This window comes from Sinocyclocheilus rhinocerous, unplaced genomic scaffold (genome assembly GCF_001515625.1).
Source record: "Sinocyclocheilus rhinocerous isolate Xijiao unplaced genomic scaffold, SAMN03320098_v1.1 scaffold268, whole genome shotgun sequence".
NCBI classification, from domain to species: Eukaryota; Metazoa; Chordata; class Actinopteri; order Cypriniformes; family Cyprinidae; genus Sinocyclocheilus; species Sinocyclocheilus rhinocerous.
The window spans coordinates 216824-236655 of record NW_015650002.1 but is presented as its reverse complement, the minus strand read 5'-3'; the positions used below and the strand labels follow the sequence as shown (position 1 = coordinate 236655).

At 36.6% G+C, this 19832-nt stretch overlaps 1 protein-coding gene across 3 annotated transcripts in view; it reads right to left on the bottom strand.

The window, feature by feature from the left end:
- LOC107711286 (histone deacetylase 5-like) overlaps window positions 1-19832 on the bottom strand; it is an 80408-nt gene that overhangs the window by 20654 nt on the left and 39922 nt on the right. For all 3 annotated transcript variants that reach the window (XM_016516258.1, XM_016516256.1, XM_016516257.1), the window contains 4 exons: window positions 3994-4277; window positions 3771-3915; window positions 2643-2748; window positions 2276-2409 (listed from right to left, as the gene is read on the bottom strand). In XM_016516258.1, coding sequence (XP_016371744.1) covers window positions 2276-2409; window positions 2643-2748; window positions 3771-3915; window positions 3994-4277 — 669 coding nt within the window. The remainder of the gene's footprint in view (window positions 1-2275; window positions 2410-2642; window positions 2749-3770; window positions 3916-3993; window positions 4278-19832) is intronic.

Genomic DNA, 19832 nt, shown 5'->3' with positions numbered 1-19832 from the left:
ATATTGTGGAATATCATTGCAATTCCAAATAACGGTTTTCAATTATAATATATTTTAAAATGTAATTTATTCCTCTGATGGCAAAGCTGAATTTTCAGCAACATTACTCCAGTCTTCAGTGTCACATGATCCTTCAGAAATCATTCAGATATGCTGATTTGCTGCTCAAGAAACATTTATTAATATTATCAATTATTCTTTTTCTTATTATTATCAATGATGAAAAGAGTTGTGCTGCTTAATATTTTTGTGGAAACTGTGACACATTTTTTTCTGGATTGTTTGATGAATGGAAAGTTCAAAAGAACAGCATTTACTTGAAATAGAAATTTTGTGCAACATTATAAATGTCTTTAAAGTCAAGATTTAGATTTATGTTCATTATCAAAATCAGTAATATCTGTAAAAATGGTAGCAATCTCATTTTCATATGGTGAAATTGAATTATTCTGACTGTTTAAGGTGTTGTTTTAACAATTGGTCTTCCATAACATACATTTAGATCATGACCATCACAGTTAAAACCACAAATATAGCACCCCAATACCATGGTAAAAATGTAATATGGCTTGTAGGTATTTATGAGAAACAGTAGTCTAAATACATTTATAAATGCATAAACGCTATAGTTTAATAACAAAAAAAATACTGTAATTATATTCCATTACTCCTCCTTCAATATATTTCATACATGTCTACATTAATAATATAATAAATTTCAACACGAATACCCACATTTCTGACACAATACCATGGTGCAGTCAGTGTTACTACAGTAAATCCATGGTAAATGATGCGATTTGTAGATTAAAAAGTCTTCTGACTGTATCGTTGCGCACAATGTTTCTGCTGTTTGTCAGCGCTGTTTCATCAGCGTGTTCCTCGCTGAATTCAAGCACTTCACACTGGATCTCACAGCCCTGTTCAGTGTCGCGTGCGCGAGACTCATCAGCGAGTGAACACATCTGTTCTAGTGAAGCTCGCGCCGCTGTTTGAACTTTTGATCCGAGCGGATAAACGCTCCGAGTGGCACTTCAAATGAGTAGCGCTCTTTCGTTCTGCCTTTGCCGCATTATATCAAACATTTATCTAACTCTTGTTATCGTTTATCGAGGAAATCTATATCGTGCGATAATTATCGTTATCGATTTATCGCCCAGCCCTAACTGTCACTATTGATCAATTTAATGCATCTTTGCTAAATAAAAGTATGAACTAAAAAAAAATAATAATTTGGACTGACTCCAAACTTTTGAACTAGTGTTCGGCGATATTTTTCAAATTGTCATATCGCCAGCCCGTGAGATCGCGATACACAATATTATCGTGCATGGGTGGGTGGCAAGAGAGCGACTCTCTTTAGCCTACTTGTCATAGGCTATTTCATAACTATTTGGCGTTTTAAACCGCACACGAGAGAGAGCCTATGGAAGCACCAATGATCAAAATAATATACTTTCAAACATACTGATAAACTAACATGTTAAATATAAAAATATTTAAAACAGCTAGTTCATATATATTCGGATACAACAGTCATACATCGCTATTATAGGACCGCGCATCCTTTGACAAGTTTGCTGCATCGGCGCACGGAAGTTATCAATCTAAAAGGTCTGCAAAATCAGCCAATGGTGAAAATCAAAAAGTAGATTCATTTTAAAGACCAACAGTTTATTACTAAATATTGGACATAAACAAACACGTTAAATATAAAGTATTTAAAACGGGTAAGTTCATATATTTGGAGTAAAGTTAAATTAAACGGATACATCAGTCATACAGCGCTCAGGACCGTACGCCATGACGAGCCCGACGCACCACCACAGAAACAAGGATGAGATGCGTTCTAACATAACTGTGGCGTTAAACTCAGTTAGAGAGGGCTTGGTTAAAATATTGCACATATTGCCATTCAGATTACTTGTTAAAGTGCAACGAAATACCTTATATCAGCAGACGATGTACGTCTGTGTTTGTGGTTGGAGACTCCTTCACCGGCTACAGCCTTTAATCCTCATTTGCAGGTGTGTGTGAAGTGCGGTGCAATTTGATAATAATAGCCGAATTATAATGGGCCTAATAATAATAATAATAATAATTTAAAACATTAATAGGAGAATGAGCCTCATATCGTCTTGACTATTGACTTAGACATTTGCTATCGTCGATATCTCTGACTATCGTCTATCAGCACAACCCTATTTTGAACACTAATGTAAAATTGTGAAGTAAAAAGCACAGTTAATTTCATATAAATAAGAAGCCTACTCACCGGTCTTACGGAGAGGGAAGTCATCCTTGCCCTCATAGGACCCTAACAGTGTGGGGAGTTTGTAGGAGGGTGGCGTGCCCGGTGTGTTGCTCTGTGGAGGGGAGCTCTGTTCCAGGGACGCGTGGTGAGCCCCCCTAAAAAAACAAGCACAGTCCATTACAAAGACTCATCCATCACAATTCAAATGAGGACAAATGAGACCCATAAACATGACGTAATATCAGTATGCTCATGTTATGGACGAACTCATTTTATATCATACTGCAGAAAAATAGTGCACATTGAACCTGAAAAAAAGGTGCATTTGAATTGGGTTTACCAGCCCAGAATAAGGCTGAGTGATATGGACTAGCAAGGTTTCGCTCACCAGCACTTCTGGGAGAAGGAATGGTTTAGTCCACCAGGGCCAGGTTCCTTTTTGCTCAACAGGAACTCCTGCAGCTTCAGTTTGACCTCAGTACTGGCGATAGCACCTGAGAACAGAGTCAAAGGACATCAAAAGTCATGTTTGAGTGGAGGAGAATGACAATAAGATTTTGACATAAAAATTATTATATATATTATATATTATTATATATATATATTCATAATATATGTATACATATATATATATGCATATTTACTACAACTAAAAATAAAATGTTTCTATTTAAATATATTTAAAAATGCAATTTATTCCTTTGATATCAAAGCAAAATTTTCAATTTCAATGTTGAAAATGTTTTCTGTGCTACTTAATATTTTTGTGTAAATTGTGATATGAATAAATAGGACATGATTAAAAAGTTCAAAATATTTCAAAATATTTTGTAACATTATAAATGTCTTTACTGTCCCTTTTGATCAATTCATTGTGTCCTTGCTAAACAAAAGTATTAAGTTCATTCCAAAAAAAAAAAAGTCACTGACCCCAAACTTTTGAACTGTACTGTATAACTGATCCAATACAAAAAATACATAGTAAAAAGTTATTTTAATTATTAAGTATATAAAAAAAACAATTGTGTGTGCTATGTATTTTTTATTATAGGTACATTTGCATACTTTATGTCTTACAGACAGATTGTTGGCTTAGTAACATGCTAATTAAAGCTCTATTGGTATTAATAAGAGTCATGTGAATACTGCACATAATAGCTGCCTATGTGTGCACTTATGAGGTTACTATGAGATACTATGTAGGCAGTATGGAAGCTTACTAGGTTTTGGAAATAATCCAATATGTTAATTTTGTGGTTCAATAATACCTAGTACTGTATTGTGTCGTTTTTTGTGTGTGTTAACAACCAAAGATGAGAAATAATAGAGAAATTTGTGCCTGCTGTGCTTAAAGTACTTCAAGGGATATCCATGACAGTGTGTAATTATACCAGCAAACAACAATAAACATTAGCTACGCACTGCTCAGCAAGGTGTTGATTCATTGAACTAAAAGGTGAACAGTGTAGATCTATTGTAGTGTATATAATGGATGGATTAATGGAGAGATACATACTCTCTTTGCCCTTCTCTTTGTTACGTAGCATGATGAGCTGTTGTTCCAGTCTCTGCTTCTCCATCTCTTCGTGACGCTGCTGTTCCAACTTCCTCTTCTGCTCCAGCTCCTGCTGACGCTTTGCGACAAGGATCTCCTGCTGTTGCTGTTTAGGAAGAGTTCAGAGGTCAAGAATCAAAGTTCAAGGAGATGATGTATACAGAGAGGACAGAAAGAGTCATACCATAAGATGTTCCTGTAGCTGCACTTCATGTTGGCGTGTCAAAACCTCGTGCTGCTTCTGGAACTCGGCAAACAGCAGCTGTTTCTGGAGCTCTTGTTGTTGTTTCAGCAAGAGCAGCTCGTGTTGTAGCTGTTTTTCCCTCATCGCCGGGTCCACCGTGTTTAGTGTGCTCAGACGCGGGTCTGTACGCAGGTCCACCGGCCCTCCGCTACCTCCGCCCTGATCTCCTCCACCTCCCACCGGGCTCTGCATCCCAGAAGGTAGCAAGGTCTTCACATCCACTGCTGGAGAGACAGAGAGATAGTCAAGTAGAGAGTCATTAGAGTTATAACCTGTTAAACCTTAAAGGTGAAGCCTGAAATATATGCATCACAAACAGAATAAGGATTGTTTACCAACAAATATATTTCTTCTACATAATTAAAATAGCCGTAGCGTTTATCTTTTTGTAGCAGTTTAGCTACAAATAAGTAACAAACAGTATTAAAGAATAGTGCCTTTATAGTAATTTGAACACATGCTAGGCTAGCAGGCTTAAAAGTTAATAGTATGCTAACATAGCAGGTTTATTATTTTGCAGAAGGCCAAGATTGAAGGCTATTGGTTACTCATATGCTAAGATAACAGGCTAATCTGTGAACAGTGAACAAGCTGTTAGGCAAAACGGCTACCTTGCAAGTGGAAAAAAAAATGTTTAATTTAATTTAACAATGAATATCTTCTTTCTGTATACATATATATATGTGATACAATAAAAATTAAAAAAAAGCCAGAGTTGAAAATGACATATATCATAATAATTTAGAAGGACAAACTGCATTTGCTTCAGGACCTAATTTAGTACCAAAATGAAACAATTTCTTTAAAATTCAACATTCAATACTTTCGGGTGAAAAATATTTTTTGAAAGAAATGAAGACTTTTATTAATACTTTTTATTAATCAAAAGTGACAGAAATCTTTTGTAACATTGTAAATGCCTTTACTATTTCAAATAAATTTTGTTCTTTTTGTAACACTCCAAAGAGAAAGGAAAAATTGAAATCGCATCATATGACCCCTTTAAGTTATCAGACAAGGATCCTGAAATAAATGTATCACGGCTTCCACAAAAATATTAAGCAGCATAACTGTTTTTAACATTGATAATACTGTAATAAGAAATGTTTCTTGAGCAGCAAATCAGCATATCTGAATGATTTCTGAAGGATCATGTGACACTGAAGACTGGAGTAATGATGCTGAAAATTCAGCTTTGCAGTGACAGAAATATAAAATGATAATAAATTAATAATAATAATAAATTATATTTTTAAATATATTAAAATAGAAAACTGTTTAATTTTAAACTGTAATATTATTCCAAAATGTTACTGTTTTTACTGTATTTTTAATTAAATAAATGCAGCCTTGGTGAGAATAAGATATTTCTTTCTTAAAAACGTTTTAAAAGATCTTACCAACCCCAAAATTTTGCTAATCTGTGTGTATGTACTGTATACACAGACTTGTTGCGTTTTTATTTTGTAATGGGTCACCTCTGCATGGGTTCAAACATGTTCCCTTAACTGCTAGTACTGCTCAAAATAGTCTGACACACAAACGTACAATCTGTTTAGAGCACACCGTTACATAAGCAAAGGCCATGGGTGCATTTGCAATTGAGACGGTACTATATAGTTCATGCATGATGATGCATCTGTAAATGTTGGGCTGACATTTGTCTGTGTCTGCCCATGTTACCGTAACCAAGTGTTGGGCTCAAATGTAGACGGGCTAGTGGATGCTGCCGTCTTTTGCATCACAAGCCAGTTGAGAATTCATCCAACTGAGCCAAACCAGCTTTATCCAGGAAGCGCAGCATAGAAAAATACCAAAGTTGGTGTAAAATCAGTGTAAAAGGGCAACAGTTTTGTTATAGGTCACAAGGAAAAAGAAACGGCCAAAGCCTGCCTTATGGTAGGGCACTGTACCGGTGAAGAGGGCATGCTGTTATATTACCTAGTGGGGAAACCAAGGGGATGTCCTGATACTCGTTCTAAAAAGCAGTTCAACCAATCACTTTTTCTCCATCTCTGATATTTCCAATAGCACCACTAGCCATAAAACTGAGCTTCCCAAAGCTTCTCAGCAAAAGTTTTTGGCACAAGTGATGTACTAAAAAGGCCCCACAAACCCATCATTCCTGCTTTTGTTGGTATTACTTTTGTTGTTGTACTTGTTTTTTCCTCTTTAAATAGTCTTTTTAGTTTCACTGCAATAAGGTGGCATTAATGAGTTGCCATGGGAATAGCGTTGTGTTTTCTGCCTCTTGCGCAAGTTAGTTTAAGCTCTCTCCAAAGGAATTCAGTCAGGGAAACAGAGCGCTCCCAGTAAAGGTGAGCGGGTCATAGATGCTTCCGAAACTTAGTGCGAATCAAAGTAGTGAATCTCAATGGTGTTGGGGAACAAAAAGGGTTTGAACTTGACTCTTACTTCAAGAACGGGTTTAAGGATTTGCTTGGCATTTTATGGGTTTGCATTATGAGTATAGAACTGTAATATAATATAAGGAATTATAAGGAATAAAATAAGGAATTCTCTATGAATTGCTTTCTGTGAAGTAATTTTGTGGACGGATATATAAATTAACTTGCATGCTATGTTTTAGACCGAAAATTACAAACAATAATTATATTGCTAACATTTTTTTTAATTACTTTAAAAGGTTATATAGGATTGTTTTATGATAAGTATGTAGGGTAGCAGATTGTAAATATGCACTTGAACATATAACATATAACTTAAACATAAACATATACTATACCTTTGTATTAATATAGTATTGTTGTATATTTGTATTCTTATATAAGTAGGATTACAGTAATGTCCGTAAATCATCAGTAAATGAAAGCACTGATGAAGGGTTGAAACCAAAACGTTTTACACTTTTGCACTTTTTTGTGGCCTCCATGGAATAAATCGACATGAGCGTTTGCCTATGTTTTTGTGTGTGGATCCTTGTTTTTTCTTGTTTCAAATACTAAGTAATACATTTTTTTCCCCAGAAAGATTAAAAAAAAAAACAGAATTTCTTTCAAATAGAAATCTTTATTGATACTTTTAATGTCCCTTTTTTTGTCTCTGTCACTTACTGTCACATTTGATTAACTTAATGCACCCTTGCTGAATAAAAGTGTTAATAAAAAAAAAATTAACTAACAGTAGTGTGGTAGTAGTGGTACTGATCCAATATCAAAAACAAATAATCTCAAATCCATACAGCAATACAGGTCAAAAGTACCAGTTGTTACCAAATCAACACTAAAATAATAATAATAATAATAATTTTGGTATTGCATTCCTGTAGCTTAAACAGCAGAACATGGCACTAGCAACTCCAAAGTCATGGGTTTGAAAAATGTATACCTTCAATGCAACGCAAAGTCATTTTGGATAAAAGTGTCTGCCAAATGCATAAACGTATTGTGACAGCCCTAGTTAGCATCTAGCATAGTTCATTACCTTCATCACGGTCATCACATTTCTTACAATTTTTGCAAATAACTGGGAAAAAAATTGGGGGTAATACTGGCACAAAAAGCATGAGTATTTCACACTAGAAATTGGCATATAACGTATGAAGCTATACTTCGTCTCTTCAAACGCCAAAGAGTCATCATGGTGTCCTTGAGTCTGCAGGGGTCTCAAGGGTGAGGTAGGATAGCACTATGTGGGGGCCCCTCACTGCTGAGAACACATTAACCCACAAGTCACTCAGCCTCTACCGTCACCCGGCTCGCCCTCCCAGCATCGACTAAAGTTTACCAACATGCTAATGATCCGGTTTCTTTGCTAGATGCCTGGCGGAAGCGTTCGGCTTACATGAAAATCAGATTACTCCCCCTTTATCAGTCAGGGGCTAAAAATAGCCTTCCACGCGCCCTCGGGCCAATTGACTGTGTCAAGCCTTTGACGTCAGAGCTTGGCCAGCCGAGGTCGCCAGGGCTACCGCTCCTGTTACTGACCAGATGAGCTTAGCTTAGACTTCCCTAGACACATAGTAGTCTTCCAGGAGAAGAACAGGGCGCTTCCCATGTATGAAGTTCAACGGTGTCCGCAACAAACGGCTCAAAACATTAGCTAATGAAGCACTCAGTAAAAAATGCAGAATATACAAGATAGGCAGTACAGGCTTCAGGGGCTACATGCAAAAACAAACAGACTGCGTGAACACCGTAGTCTGATTCACAATTGAATGACTCTTATAACTAAGGAAATGCGAGACTAGATGACTAAACAATACTTTTACTGCTAGTTGACAAAAAACTAACATAATAATTAAGCTTGTTTATAGGCTTGTTATAGTAAAACCAGTCAAAATTAATACCGGCTTAAAAGGGAAACATCATGAATGAAACTTACTCAGCAACAACAGATCTTATATATCAACATCTTGATGAATACCCTAAAATAACATATAGCTGCTGTCAAGTTTTTCTTGCGATTTTACCACCTGCCATGTAATACAGGTAATTTTCATACACGAGAATCGAGTTCAAACCCGGACGCGCAACAACAATACCTTGACGTGCTGACTTGGGTTAGCTAAAGTTTAATTGAGGAATTTGTTTATAATAAGCTACTGAGTTTGTAATTGCGTTTGCATTCAGAATGGGATTCGATTGTTTGAATCATAGATTAAGCAGTACATTTCTTGACTTTCTTTCGAGGGGTTTGTTAGACTAGTCGGTTACAAAATTTCCACTTGAACATTAATGAAATTATTTATGGAGCACATACCTATTTATGAGCTCTATTAATATTGAAACTTGGTTACAGCCATTAAATGTTTTGTTAACATCTTTGTTCACAGTCTAGCGTGTATGTAGCAGCAGCACCTCAGATCAGTAATCAGTCCAAACACAACATCTATGTGACAGACTCCCACATCCCTACGGAAAACTCCTTTGAGGTGATAATTAGCAAGCATAAGGACTATTAAAGACAACCTTTCTATCAACTCCTTCCTGTCCAACAAAAGAGAACGGCAATTCCGTCACAGCTAATGTCTATCCTTTTTCAAACTTCTCGTTCATTCTAAATATCACCCGCCTCCAAATTGGTAGTTACTCATCAAGGACCTGTTTTTAAGTTGAAAGGAGGAGATGAAAAACGCATGAAGGACAAAAAAAGAAAAAGGGGAGGTACTCCGAGACTGGAGTTTTCGAGGAAGTCCTCAGTGTGGAGGTTGGGCAGAATGAGGGGGTTTCCAGGCAATTTCCCTCGGAGAGTCCTTACCAAAGTGGAGACTCGACTGATTACGGTATCGCCCACACGTAGAACACATACACAAACTTGCAGACTTACATAAACAGAATCAAGCTTTCATGATGTGTATTGTAAAAGAGAATATAATCAGTATTTCTGTCTTGTTTTCTGGTCAAAATTGGTAAACATCCTTAAAATAAGATAAGTTACTTAAGATGCAAAACTATGCAAGTTGTTGTTACTTGTTTAAAAAAAATAAAAATAAAATGGGAAATGAGAAATGTAAAAAAAAAACATTATTCCTGAGAACAACTCTGGAAATATGAAACTTTGCTTCTCAAGTAGCATAAGGATGTTTAGGTATTTTTAATCTAAAATCTCACAAAAATACTAGGGATGCACGATATTAAAGTTCTGGATAATACCAATAAGTCAAGAATTATTTTTAACTGATAAAGACAACATTTAATGACTGACATTAAAATTCTATACTATTTTGCTTAAATAAATGAAAAATAAAACGCTAAATACTAAATCAGTTCTTTTAAGGCTACGAGCAAACTTAGGCATCACAATATAATAATACACAGTATGAAAAATGGATATTCATCTTGAGATTTAATAAATATTACATTTTAATTAAATGATTAGTGCTTTTATAGATTACATTTGAGTGTTAGATGACAGAAAATGTCATCTAAATGTAAAATGAGCATGCACAAATATCCAATAAATAAATAGTTCGGCTGATAACATTTTTAAAATGATTTGTGCACACATACATATACACAACGTTCCATGTTGTATTACAGTTTCTCTGGTGTTTTTCCAGGTGATGTATAAATGAGGACAATGGTGATCTCATCCCAAGGGAAAGGTATAAAAAAGCAAAAAACATTTCCGCAGAGGCACTTACCATGCATTAAAAACGAGGTAAAGGCATTGTAACCTGACAGGATAAAAATAGGAGCGAGAGAGAGAGAGAGACAGAGAGAGAGAGGTACCTCCTCATTAAAAATAAAAGAAGGCGTTGCATAAGGAATGGGTGAGGTTGGGTGAGCGAGAGAGAAGCGGACAGGAACGAGAGATGACAGACAGAGTAAAACTGGCTGATGTTATTTGGATAAAAAGCAAAGCAGGACTAATCAATGAAGTGTCTGGAAGTGGGCCAGAGAATGCTTGAGTAGCCATATTTACCTTTCATCAGATTATATCGTACTCCATGGATTACGCTAATCGCCTGCTGGAAGAACTAGAAATAGCTTCCCCTCACTCCATGTCACCGGCGTTAAGAGCAAGGTGCCAGTGTGTGTATGTGTGTATATGTGTGTGTTTATCTACACTTGATCTCTTTATACAGCAGTTAGCTTAAGTTTGTTTATAAGCAGACAGGCAATTGTTAATCACAATTCCCAGCTCAGTCGTGTTTGAATTTGACAATAAGACTAGAGCACACGGTATTGTTTAGAATTGTAAAACCGTGACTAGAACAACAGTGAACAGAATAATGTGTAAAATGTAAATCGCTTCCATTATAATCAATGAATCTGAGAAGTGGCTGGTGCTGTGCATCGAAACAGAAAGTACTTACAAATTTAAAACAAATGTACTAGCATCTTCTTTCGGAGGATGCGTCATCCGTAGGTCACATTTGTCAGCCGCATATGTCATTTAGATGGTCTTTCTTGCTTTCTTTCTTTTTCGGTATTAATTAATTAATTAATTATGCTGGAATGACCCTGGCCCTCTTCCAGACACAATAAATAAATAAATGTCTGAGCACTTTCCAGAACCTACTTCTACAACCACAGCAGATAATCATCTGGAGAGACCCACCCGTGCAAAAGTCGGCCCATGGATGACATTTATCACACTAACGAATTCTTTTTCACATTTTGGTCAAAATAATGAAATCCAAAGAAGAAACCATACTGCCTTTTTCAAGCTATGTATTGAAATAGCTGCTACATTTCCACCGTAGCAGGGGGTCTTTCCTGGCTTCAAACTCCTTCCCCCCATCTTACTCGCTTTCCTCTACACCTTCGCCTCCTCCTCATCCTCCCCTCCCAGAAGAGATTAAACACAAGCAGCGACAGAACACAGTCTGCCTGTGAAAAGCGCAGCTATAAATAGCCCTGGATTAATAATGCTCTGGGGGGAGCAGAGGGGGGAGGTGGGGGATGGGGGGCACGCTGCGCTTTTAAAAGTGCGCAAATCTATTTTAGGACGCTACATTTCCAGGCGGCTCTCTGTGCATCTCTCTCTCGCACTGTTCGCTCTCTTCCATCTTGCTATAGACGTCGGTGATGAACACGGTGTGCAGTTTCTTTGCAGCGATGGCCTTTGACCTGAGGACCCTCATGAAAAGCATGCCGATGGCCTGTCAATAATGTGATTAAAGACTATCCATAGATGTGAACCGATGTGCTATGATCTAAAGTCGCATCTAACCAGATAATAATCTGTCAATGAGTTACAGAATCTAGTCGAAGCACTAAAACATTTTTAAGGATAACTTTCCAGTGAAAAACAGTGCTTAAGTTGACATCTAACCGCCATATCCTCAGGGACGTCGTCCCTCATGGCAGCAACAACCTAACGGTCTCCTCTCCTCTCTCCCGAAGGGCGGTCCTTTTGTTTTCAGAGCTCAGTTGAAAGAGAAACTTACAGCTGACACGATTTGCTGACACAATTTCCTGCTTTCATTCCAGCCAGGAGAGCTTTATTTTAGCAGTCAGTCTAAAGCCCTGTTGTGCAGAGACAAAGAGAGATGATGACAAAGAGGAATAGGTAGAAAAATAACTAGAATTTTTTTGTAACATTACAAACTTATTTGTCTGTCACAGTCTGCAAGAATCAATTTATTGAATTATATGAACTTTTTTTTTTTAAGTATGGAAAAGTTTTTCCAATTTTGAAATTCTCTGTATTTATTCTAATAATAATTCTATATCACTGTACATATAAGGAGAAAAAGTGAGCAAGAGAAGTATATATTAATATTGTTAGAGAAGGCTAAAAAATTTATATTTAATATATAATTGAACATTTAAATGCAATATTTTTAATATTCTAATATATTATGAAATTATAATTAATCACAACGCACTGGATAGCTGGCCAATCACAGCACACCTCGCTTTTCAGACTGATGAGCTTTGTAAAAATCGACGCATTTCAGAAATTTTTGAACCTTAAACCGCATAAACACATTTCATTACACCAAATAATGTTCTTTTTAGCAACATCATATGACCCCTTTAACGTGATGGAAAAGCCTGATGCTTTGCATAAAATAAATGATAAATAAAGGAAGTTATCATGCAAACCAGTGGTTCTGTGGAGTATTTTAGAAAAGTTTAGAGGATTTAAGTTAATCTGTAAACAATATTTAATGTATAAAGTAAAAAATAAGCTAGTAATATAGTAAAAATGAATAAACCCATTAGCTGGGTTAAATAAACAACCCAATTTGCTGTGTAAATTTAACCCAAGATGGGTTCTGTACTATATTTACCCAGCCCTTGGGTTAATAACAACCCAAACTGGTTGTTATTTATATACGTATATATCACATCCTTATAAGACAGAGAAAGAAGACAAAGTGAGCAAGAAAAGCTAAGGACACTGAGGAAGGACCTCAAGGACAGTCATTAATAAATGTGCCTGCACTTCCCTCTGTTCTGCAGAAGCATCTCTGTTGGTAAGCTTTGGGACACAGCAGTGAATCATGGGAAGTGTTTCCCCAGCACAGAAATAAACTAGAGGCTGAGAAGGTGCAGACCTGTGATATATTAAAACCGAGACCGTACACACACACACACACACCCACTCGCAGCAAGAGCGAGATAAATTTGTACTATAAACCAACAATCTTCAGGACAGAATGGAAAAAAAGCTAAATGTATTAGGAGTCCATGGTGGTTTGCCTTCAAATAAAAGCTGTCAGTGGAAACCACACGGCAATGAGCAATTAATCGCTGTAAGAAAAAGTTGCAATCAATCAATTAAGACTTTAGTGCAAGGGTGACGTTTTCAGAAATGACAGGACTGATTACTTTTCCCTTAAATGTACTTCATTTTTATAAATAGTTTGCAGTTTCATATTGATTTGACTGCTTTTTGACTGAAACGGGCTCCTGCATCCGCAGCCTCCCTGGAGGAACCGTTTTTTATTTGAGCTCTACAGGCGCTTTCTACCATCCCCCTGTTTTAAAGTCTATTTTGCAGAGAGCCCGGCTTACGTCATGGTTATTTTCTTTAGCAACGGTACAACAGCTACGCGCTTCAGAGAAACGAGCGGGAGAGATGGAAAGGCAGAGAGAGAGAAAAAAGCATGAATATTACTTTCCAGAAATAGCACATAGCGACGTGAGGTAGGCTGCCCTGTCAAATCTGTTCTGCATCCTCTCCTTGTTAACGGCACACAGATGAACGAGAGCGAGGGAACTAGGAGAGAGAGAGAATCGAAAGGAGTCCGTCAGATCCAGCCAATGGTTTGGTGACATTGCCACCGAAACTGTGGGGAAGAAGAAGAAGAAAAAAAAAAAGAGGTGCAGGAAAGTTGGGTGCTACATTTACATCCATTGGAAGAGCTTCTTGGCAGCTTAAACTTGGGGTTTCAAGCTGGTAAGGGAGAGTTACAAATAGCCAGTGTGATTTATGGGCCCCAGGAACCTCCGATGCATTGGCAGGCCTAAAGGAGGGGTAGATCCCCTCGCTCTGGGAAAACAAGAAACCAGCAGTTCTTTGGTGGAAGCCCAAAAAAAGACAGCTGTAAAAATGGAAAGAGAGGGCTTGTGCACCGCATGATGTTAGTTCATAACGACTCTTGATCCATAAGACATGCGGACGTTGACGTCAATTAAAGTGGATAATGACACTGCTGGAAGTCAACAATGTTTATCGGCTAATGCATGTCGATTCGTTCACGTCATGCATGCCGAATGGTGCTATTTTCGATTTTAGTGAGAGAACAGAGATTTTATTTTTATTGTTGGCCTTTTAATTATTTACAGGACAGTTGAGAGAAGACAAGAAATGATGGGAATAGAAGGGCTAATGGTATTGGGATATGACGCCAGTTCTAGCACATGTACTAATTGCTAGACTAAATTTTTATTCCTACTTATACTACTTGCATGATGACTAGTTTTATTAGTAGACTAGTTAAGGCTGCTATGGCCGATTACCAATAAACAACTGGCAATTGAGAAAAAGAAATCAATTACCATTAAGTAATTGATTTATATATTATTATTATTATTATTACTACTATTAAAAACTAGAAAATGTCATTAATAAAAAAGCAAAAACAAACATAAAAACATAAAAAAATAAAAATAAAATCAATCATTTTAAATGCTAAGCAAGAATTTAAGATTCACAACATTATAATGCACATCATGAAAAAGGATCTTCTAAAGATGACCTTTAACAGTGTTATTAAATTAATATTGTTATAAAAATTTACCTTAGATGAATTTTAAATCATGACAAAGAAAATCTTAATGTAAAGAAAATAATTGTGGAATTTTTTTTTTTTTCCAGGATATGTTGATGAACAACATTTGTTTGAAATAAAAATGTTTTATAACTAAATTTATTTACAGTCACTTTTGATCATTTTAATGCATTCTTGCTAAATAAAAGTATTAATGTCTTTAAAATAATAATAAAATAAAATAAGTTAAAACTAAGTGTTAAAATAGGCAGAAATGAGCATACACTATTAAATATTCATAAATATGCTGGCTATGGATAAGTCAATATTGAAAATGTAATTGTGCATGTTAAATTCTCTCAAATTTTACATTCAAGTTACCTTTGCCATCTAATGCTCACCTCATATATTATTTAATAAAAGTTTTTAAAGTATTTAAAAAGACTAATATTTTAACAACACTGTTAATGGAATTTTTAGCAAATCTCTAAACTACTGCCATTTACCTACTTAATGGTATTGGCAGAACTAGTCAACAAATTGGTGCAAGTCTCATTAGCCGCAATGGTGTGTGTTCACTTGTTACTTGCTTTTAAATGACTAAGCCATGACTGAATAAAGGCTTTTTTATATTCTTCAAAATTGATATGGTTTTAAAAATTGGTGCAACCCTTCACTTGGTCCACCAACTCAATTTCCCATCACCCCCCTCCTTCACCATCAGCCCCAAAAACAGTGTCCCATTCAACAGCGAAACCTCTACCAATCATACCGTGAGCTGCGTATGCCCAACCGCCATTCCTTAGGGCTCTAGTTCAAATGGGACAACCTTTCATGAGCAGGAAAAAAAAGCAGAGAAGAAGAAGAAGCCGCATGCAAAGCATAAACATTCAGACGATGAAATGTCATCGCTAAGTAGCAGGCTGAGTGCCGGCCACTGTTTACAGGTTCTATAAATGCACCAGCATTGACGTCAAACACTTGCATGAGAGGAATGTTGTTTTCTGGGTAAACTTCAATGTGTGGTGCGGAATTCATTTCACACCACTTTTTAGAAAGAAGCAAAGAGGGGGTTGCAGGGTGTATTCCAGCAGAAAAAGAGGGGTTTTTATTCAAAAAAGACGTGAAATTATATATATATATATATATGGTGGTGAAATGTTAGAACTTATTCATTTTCAAATAATGGTTGCAGTACCTTCACTGCACCAATACTATTTTGAAAGCATTTTGGGGTGGGATGGGAAAAACTCCTCCAGATTATTAACATTATTAATATTAAGTCTCAACAGCAAAGAAACAGGTGGCCCACAAAAATGACCATTCCTGACAAAATACCACCAAATTTTTCAGTTTCAATGACTTCTCTGGAATGAACTGCAGCACATTCAATTCTTGGCATGTGTCGCAGAAAGGTTATTCCTTTTCTTATTACACTATTTCCAGAAAAGGATATTAAAAGATATCAGGAATTTAAAGGCATGGGTCATTTGGCAAGAGGCAAGAACAACAAAATAGTCTGCATCTTACATTCTGAACCATACTATCACTTATTAAGACGAGAAGGGAAATGAAGATGAGGAGGTAAACGAAGAAGTGGAAAGTCATCCTTCACTAGCAGAATATCAAATAAAAAAGTTGGCGGCACGTGTCACCAGAGCCCTGGCATGCGACAAAGATGAAATGCACAGACAGGTTAAATAATACTTTCCTGCTAAATCTTACAGTACAAATGACTGAAAACTAAGAATCTACACATCAGATCCACTACAGAAATACTGGATGTGGCAAGCCGACAACATACAGCAGCCAAAAATTCAAAACCATTGTTTTTTTTTTATGAATGCATGCACATCGCTGCCATTATTGAGTGCTCATCGATGGCACTCAGGTAGAATTTTAGAGGCTACACACAATTCTTTAATGCCACTTACATAATTTTCCATTAAATGCAAAGAAAATCTTCAAAAAAAATGTTGTTTGACAACTTAATTAAAGCCTATGCCACATAAAAAGAAAATGAATAATAAACATTGTACTTTCTATTTTTTCAGTTTGCACAGCAGTAATGTATCTTTATTGAAGATTTTAAATTTCATCTGTTGTTGACTTTCATTCTCGTCCAATGTGTTCTCTGCCTCTGAACTGATGACACCTAAAATGAAGAAGTTTGTTGAGGAGTATTGGACACTGAGGGAATTTGGAGAATTTGCCTGATAAGATGTGGGACTGTTGTATTACTGTAGGCCATAAGGAATCACCCAGAAACCACCTAGAAATGCCCTATCCTAAACACCCTACCAACAATGATATAAAGAACAGACTTGCTGTAAAGAGGCCTCACCACTCACCAAATTTATACATACTGCTGTCTACAATATCTTGCGTCCAGAAATATCCCTGAGCACCATAATAGGACTATCCTATACTAAAACGCAATAATAGGCGATAGTAAAATGAGACCAGTGAGATATTATTAGCTCATGTGTAGGGTACAAACAGAACAGCTTGCAGTATATACATATTCTATTTCCACTCGGCTGCACAATGCCCTCCTCAATCTAAACTGAATGCTTCCAATGTCCGCTATGATCTCCTTATAATGAACTACTGATGGAGTACATTTTAATATTCATTGTTTTCCATGTTGAGCATATTTTTGTAATTTTTTGCGTCACCCTCCCATTGTTGTCGATGAGGAACTTTTGTAACCTGTCAAATGAACACCAACACAAACGCAGCATCGATAACTGCAAGACAAAAAAAGAGCAACAGATAAACAACTGATCATTTGAATCATCCACTGAATCACTGATTGACTGACTCATGTTTGTTTCATTTAGATCGTCTGTCAACCACGCAAATGAATGCAATGAAATGAAAGTTCAAGACAAAAAAGCCCTAAAGTTTACCTTACTCTTGGCCTTACAAAATCAAAATTCACAGTTTATTATTTCTGCATTATTCGTTCCAAATAACAATAACAATAAAGTTGGTCTGAAGTAGAGGTCTACACAGATCCAAAAATTCGTACCCGAACCCGAAGAGACCCGTAAATTACATTTTAATATTCATTGTTTTCCATGTTGAGCATATTTTTGTAATTTTTTGCGTCACCCTCCCATTGTTGTCGATGAGGAACTTTTGTAACCTGTCAAATGAACACCAACACAAACGCAGCATCGATAACTGCAAGACAAAAAAAGAGCAACAGATAAACAACTGATCATTTGAATCATCCACTGAATCACTGATTGACTGACTCATGTTTGTTTCATTTAGATCATCTGTCAACCACGACATCAAGTGCACTGCAGTTTGAGAACAGATCTCAAAGTAGGTGTTGAAAGGCTATAAAGTGGGTGGGGCTAATGCATTCCCATAGTGCCCTAAAAGCTCCAGTTGCCATTCAAGACATGGGGTGAGACCATAGCCCTGTAAACAGCCGCGACATGCCTGGTGTTTATTATAGCACGGGGCATCACTGGGGAGACATAGCTGACTAGCCGTGGTGGGAACGATACAGCTAAATTTAGAGGAGCTCTTAATTTTGGCAACTATAAGTAGTAAGCAAACTTGGTATGCAAATGAAAGTTCAAGACAAAAAAGCCCTAAAGTTTACCTTACTCTTGGCCTTACAAAATCAAAATTCACAGTTTATTATTTCTGCATTATTCGTTCCAAATAACTGTGCATTAACTCCGCCCACCCTGCTTCTGATGACGTCACTCGTGTTTTTGTTTTTTTTCCACCTTATTTCAAATTATCGACTCACACTTTTCTCATCCTAATTTTACAAGTTGAAAGTTACAAAACAACACACGCACAGCACTGACTGACTCTGATAACGGCCGGGTGTTCTCCGAGTCCAATCTACTCGGGTATTACACACAATGTTAAACAGACCCGGGACCCGAAGTAATAGATTGGGACCCGACCCGGACCCGGCTGACCATTTAAAATATAGCCCCGAACCCGTACGGATCCCGGCTCGGGTCCCGGGTCCTCGGGTCTCGGGTCCTCCGTGTAGACCTCTAGTCTGAAGCGATTTTCCTTGTCATCTGACATCATCAATCCATCTTACTTTTTAGCTCCTCCACTCCAACCACACTGCTCCCTTCTGAAGCATAAATGAAAGCATTAGTAAGAATGTGTTAAAAACTACATACCAATAAGTTTCCCAGCAATAGTGTGTTTTATTAATGTGGCTAATTTATAGGTGTATCGTTTGCAGCTTGTTGCAAAAAATGAAATAAATAAATAAATAAATATTACTAAAAATAAAAATGTATCATTCTTTGGTGGTGGGACTAGTGAAAATGTTGGCAGACAAGTAAAAATCTAAACTACTGGCCCAACTTGTAAGTAGGGATGTAACGATTAACCGCAAGCCGGTTGAAAACCGATTCAAATACGTGACGATTCAAATCGGTTGAGATGCTAAACAAATCGCGATTCAGTTAGGGGTGGGAGTTTATATGAATGCATGTCAGAGGGGAACTTACTGTCTTTAGAAAAGTTTAGATGGTTTTTTTTCTTTTCATCTTGCCTCTGTATAATGCATATTAAAGTTCATAAGTGCAGCGCTGCTTTGTTTACAGTGGAAACCAAGGAAACGCTTTCAGCGCCACCTGCTGGCAGAGAGTGAATCTGCGTCTCATTCAGTTTGTCCGCTGTTTGTTTCATGCAGATATTTTTTATGCATAGTTTCACAAAACTGTTAAACCATTCTGTTTTTGCTTCAAATTTCGAAATTATACAATCTAATTTAAATTAAAAACTGCTCATGTTGCATGTATGCAGCATCTTTGTTTGGATCATGATTAAAATGCAGTGGTTGCCTCTAATTTTACATGGAAAGAGCACAGACAAAGCCTTAGTTTGTTTATATGAAGAGATTTATTTTATTTGTGTTACTTATTTATTTGATTTGGGGCTTGTTTTAAAATTTCAATTTAGTTTTGTTATTTACATTTACATTATATTTAAATTTTGTAATTTAGCAGATGCTTTTATCCAAAGTGACTTACAAATGAGGACAATAGAAGCAATCAAAACCAACAAAAGAGCAATAATTTACAAGTGCTACATTAGTATATTATTATAGTGTTATATTTCAATTTCACAAAGAAACGTACAGTATTTT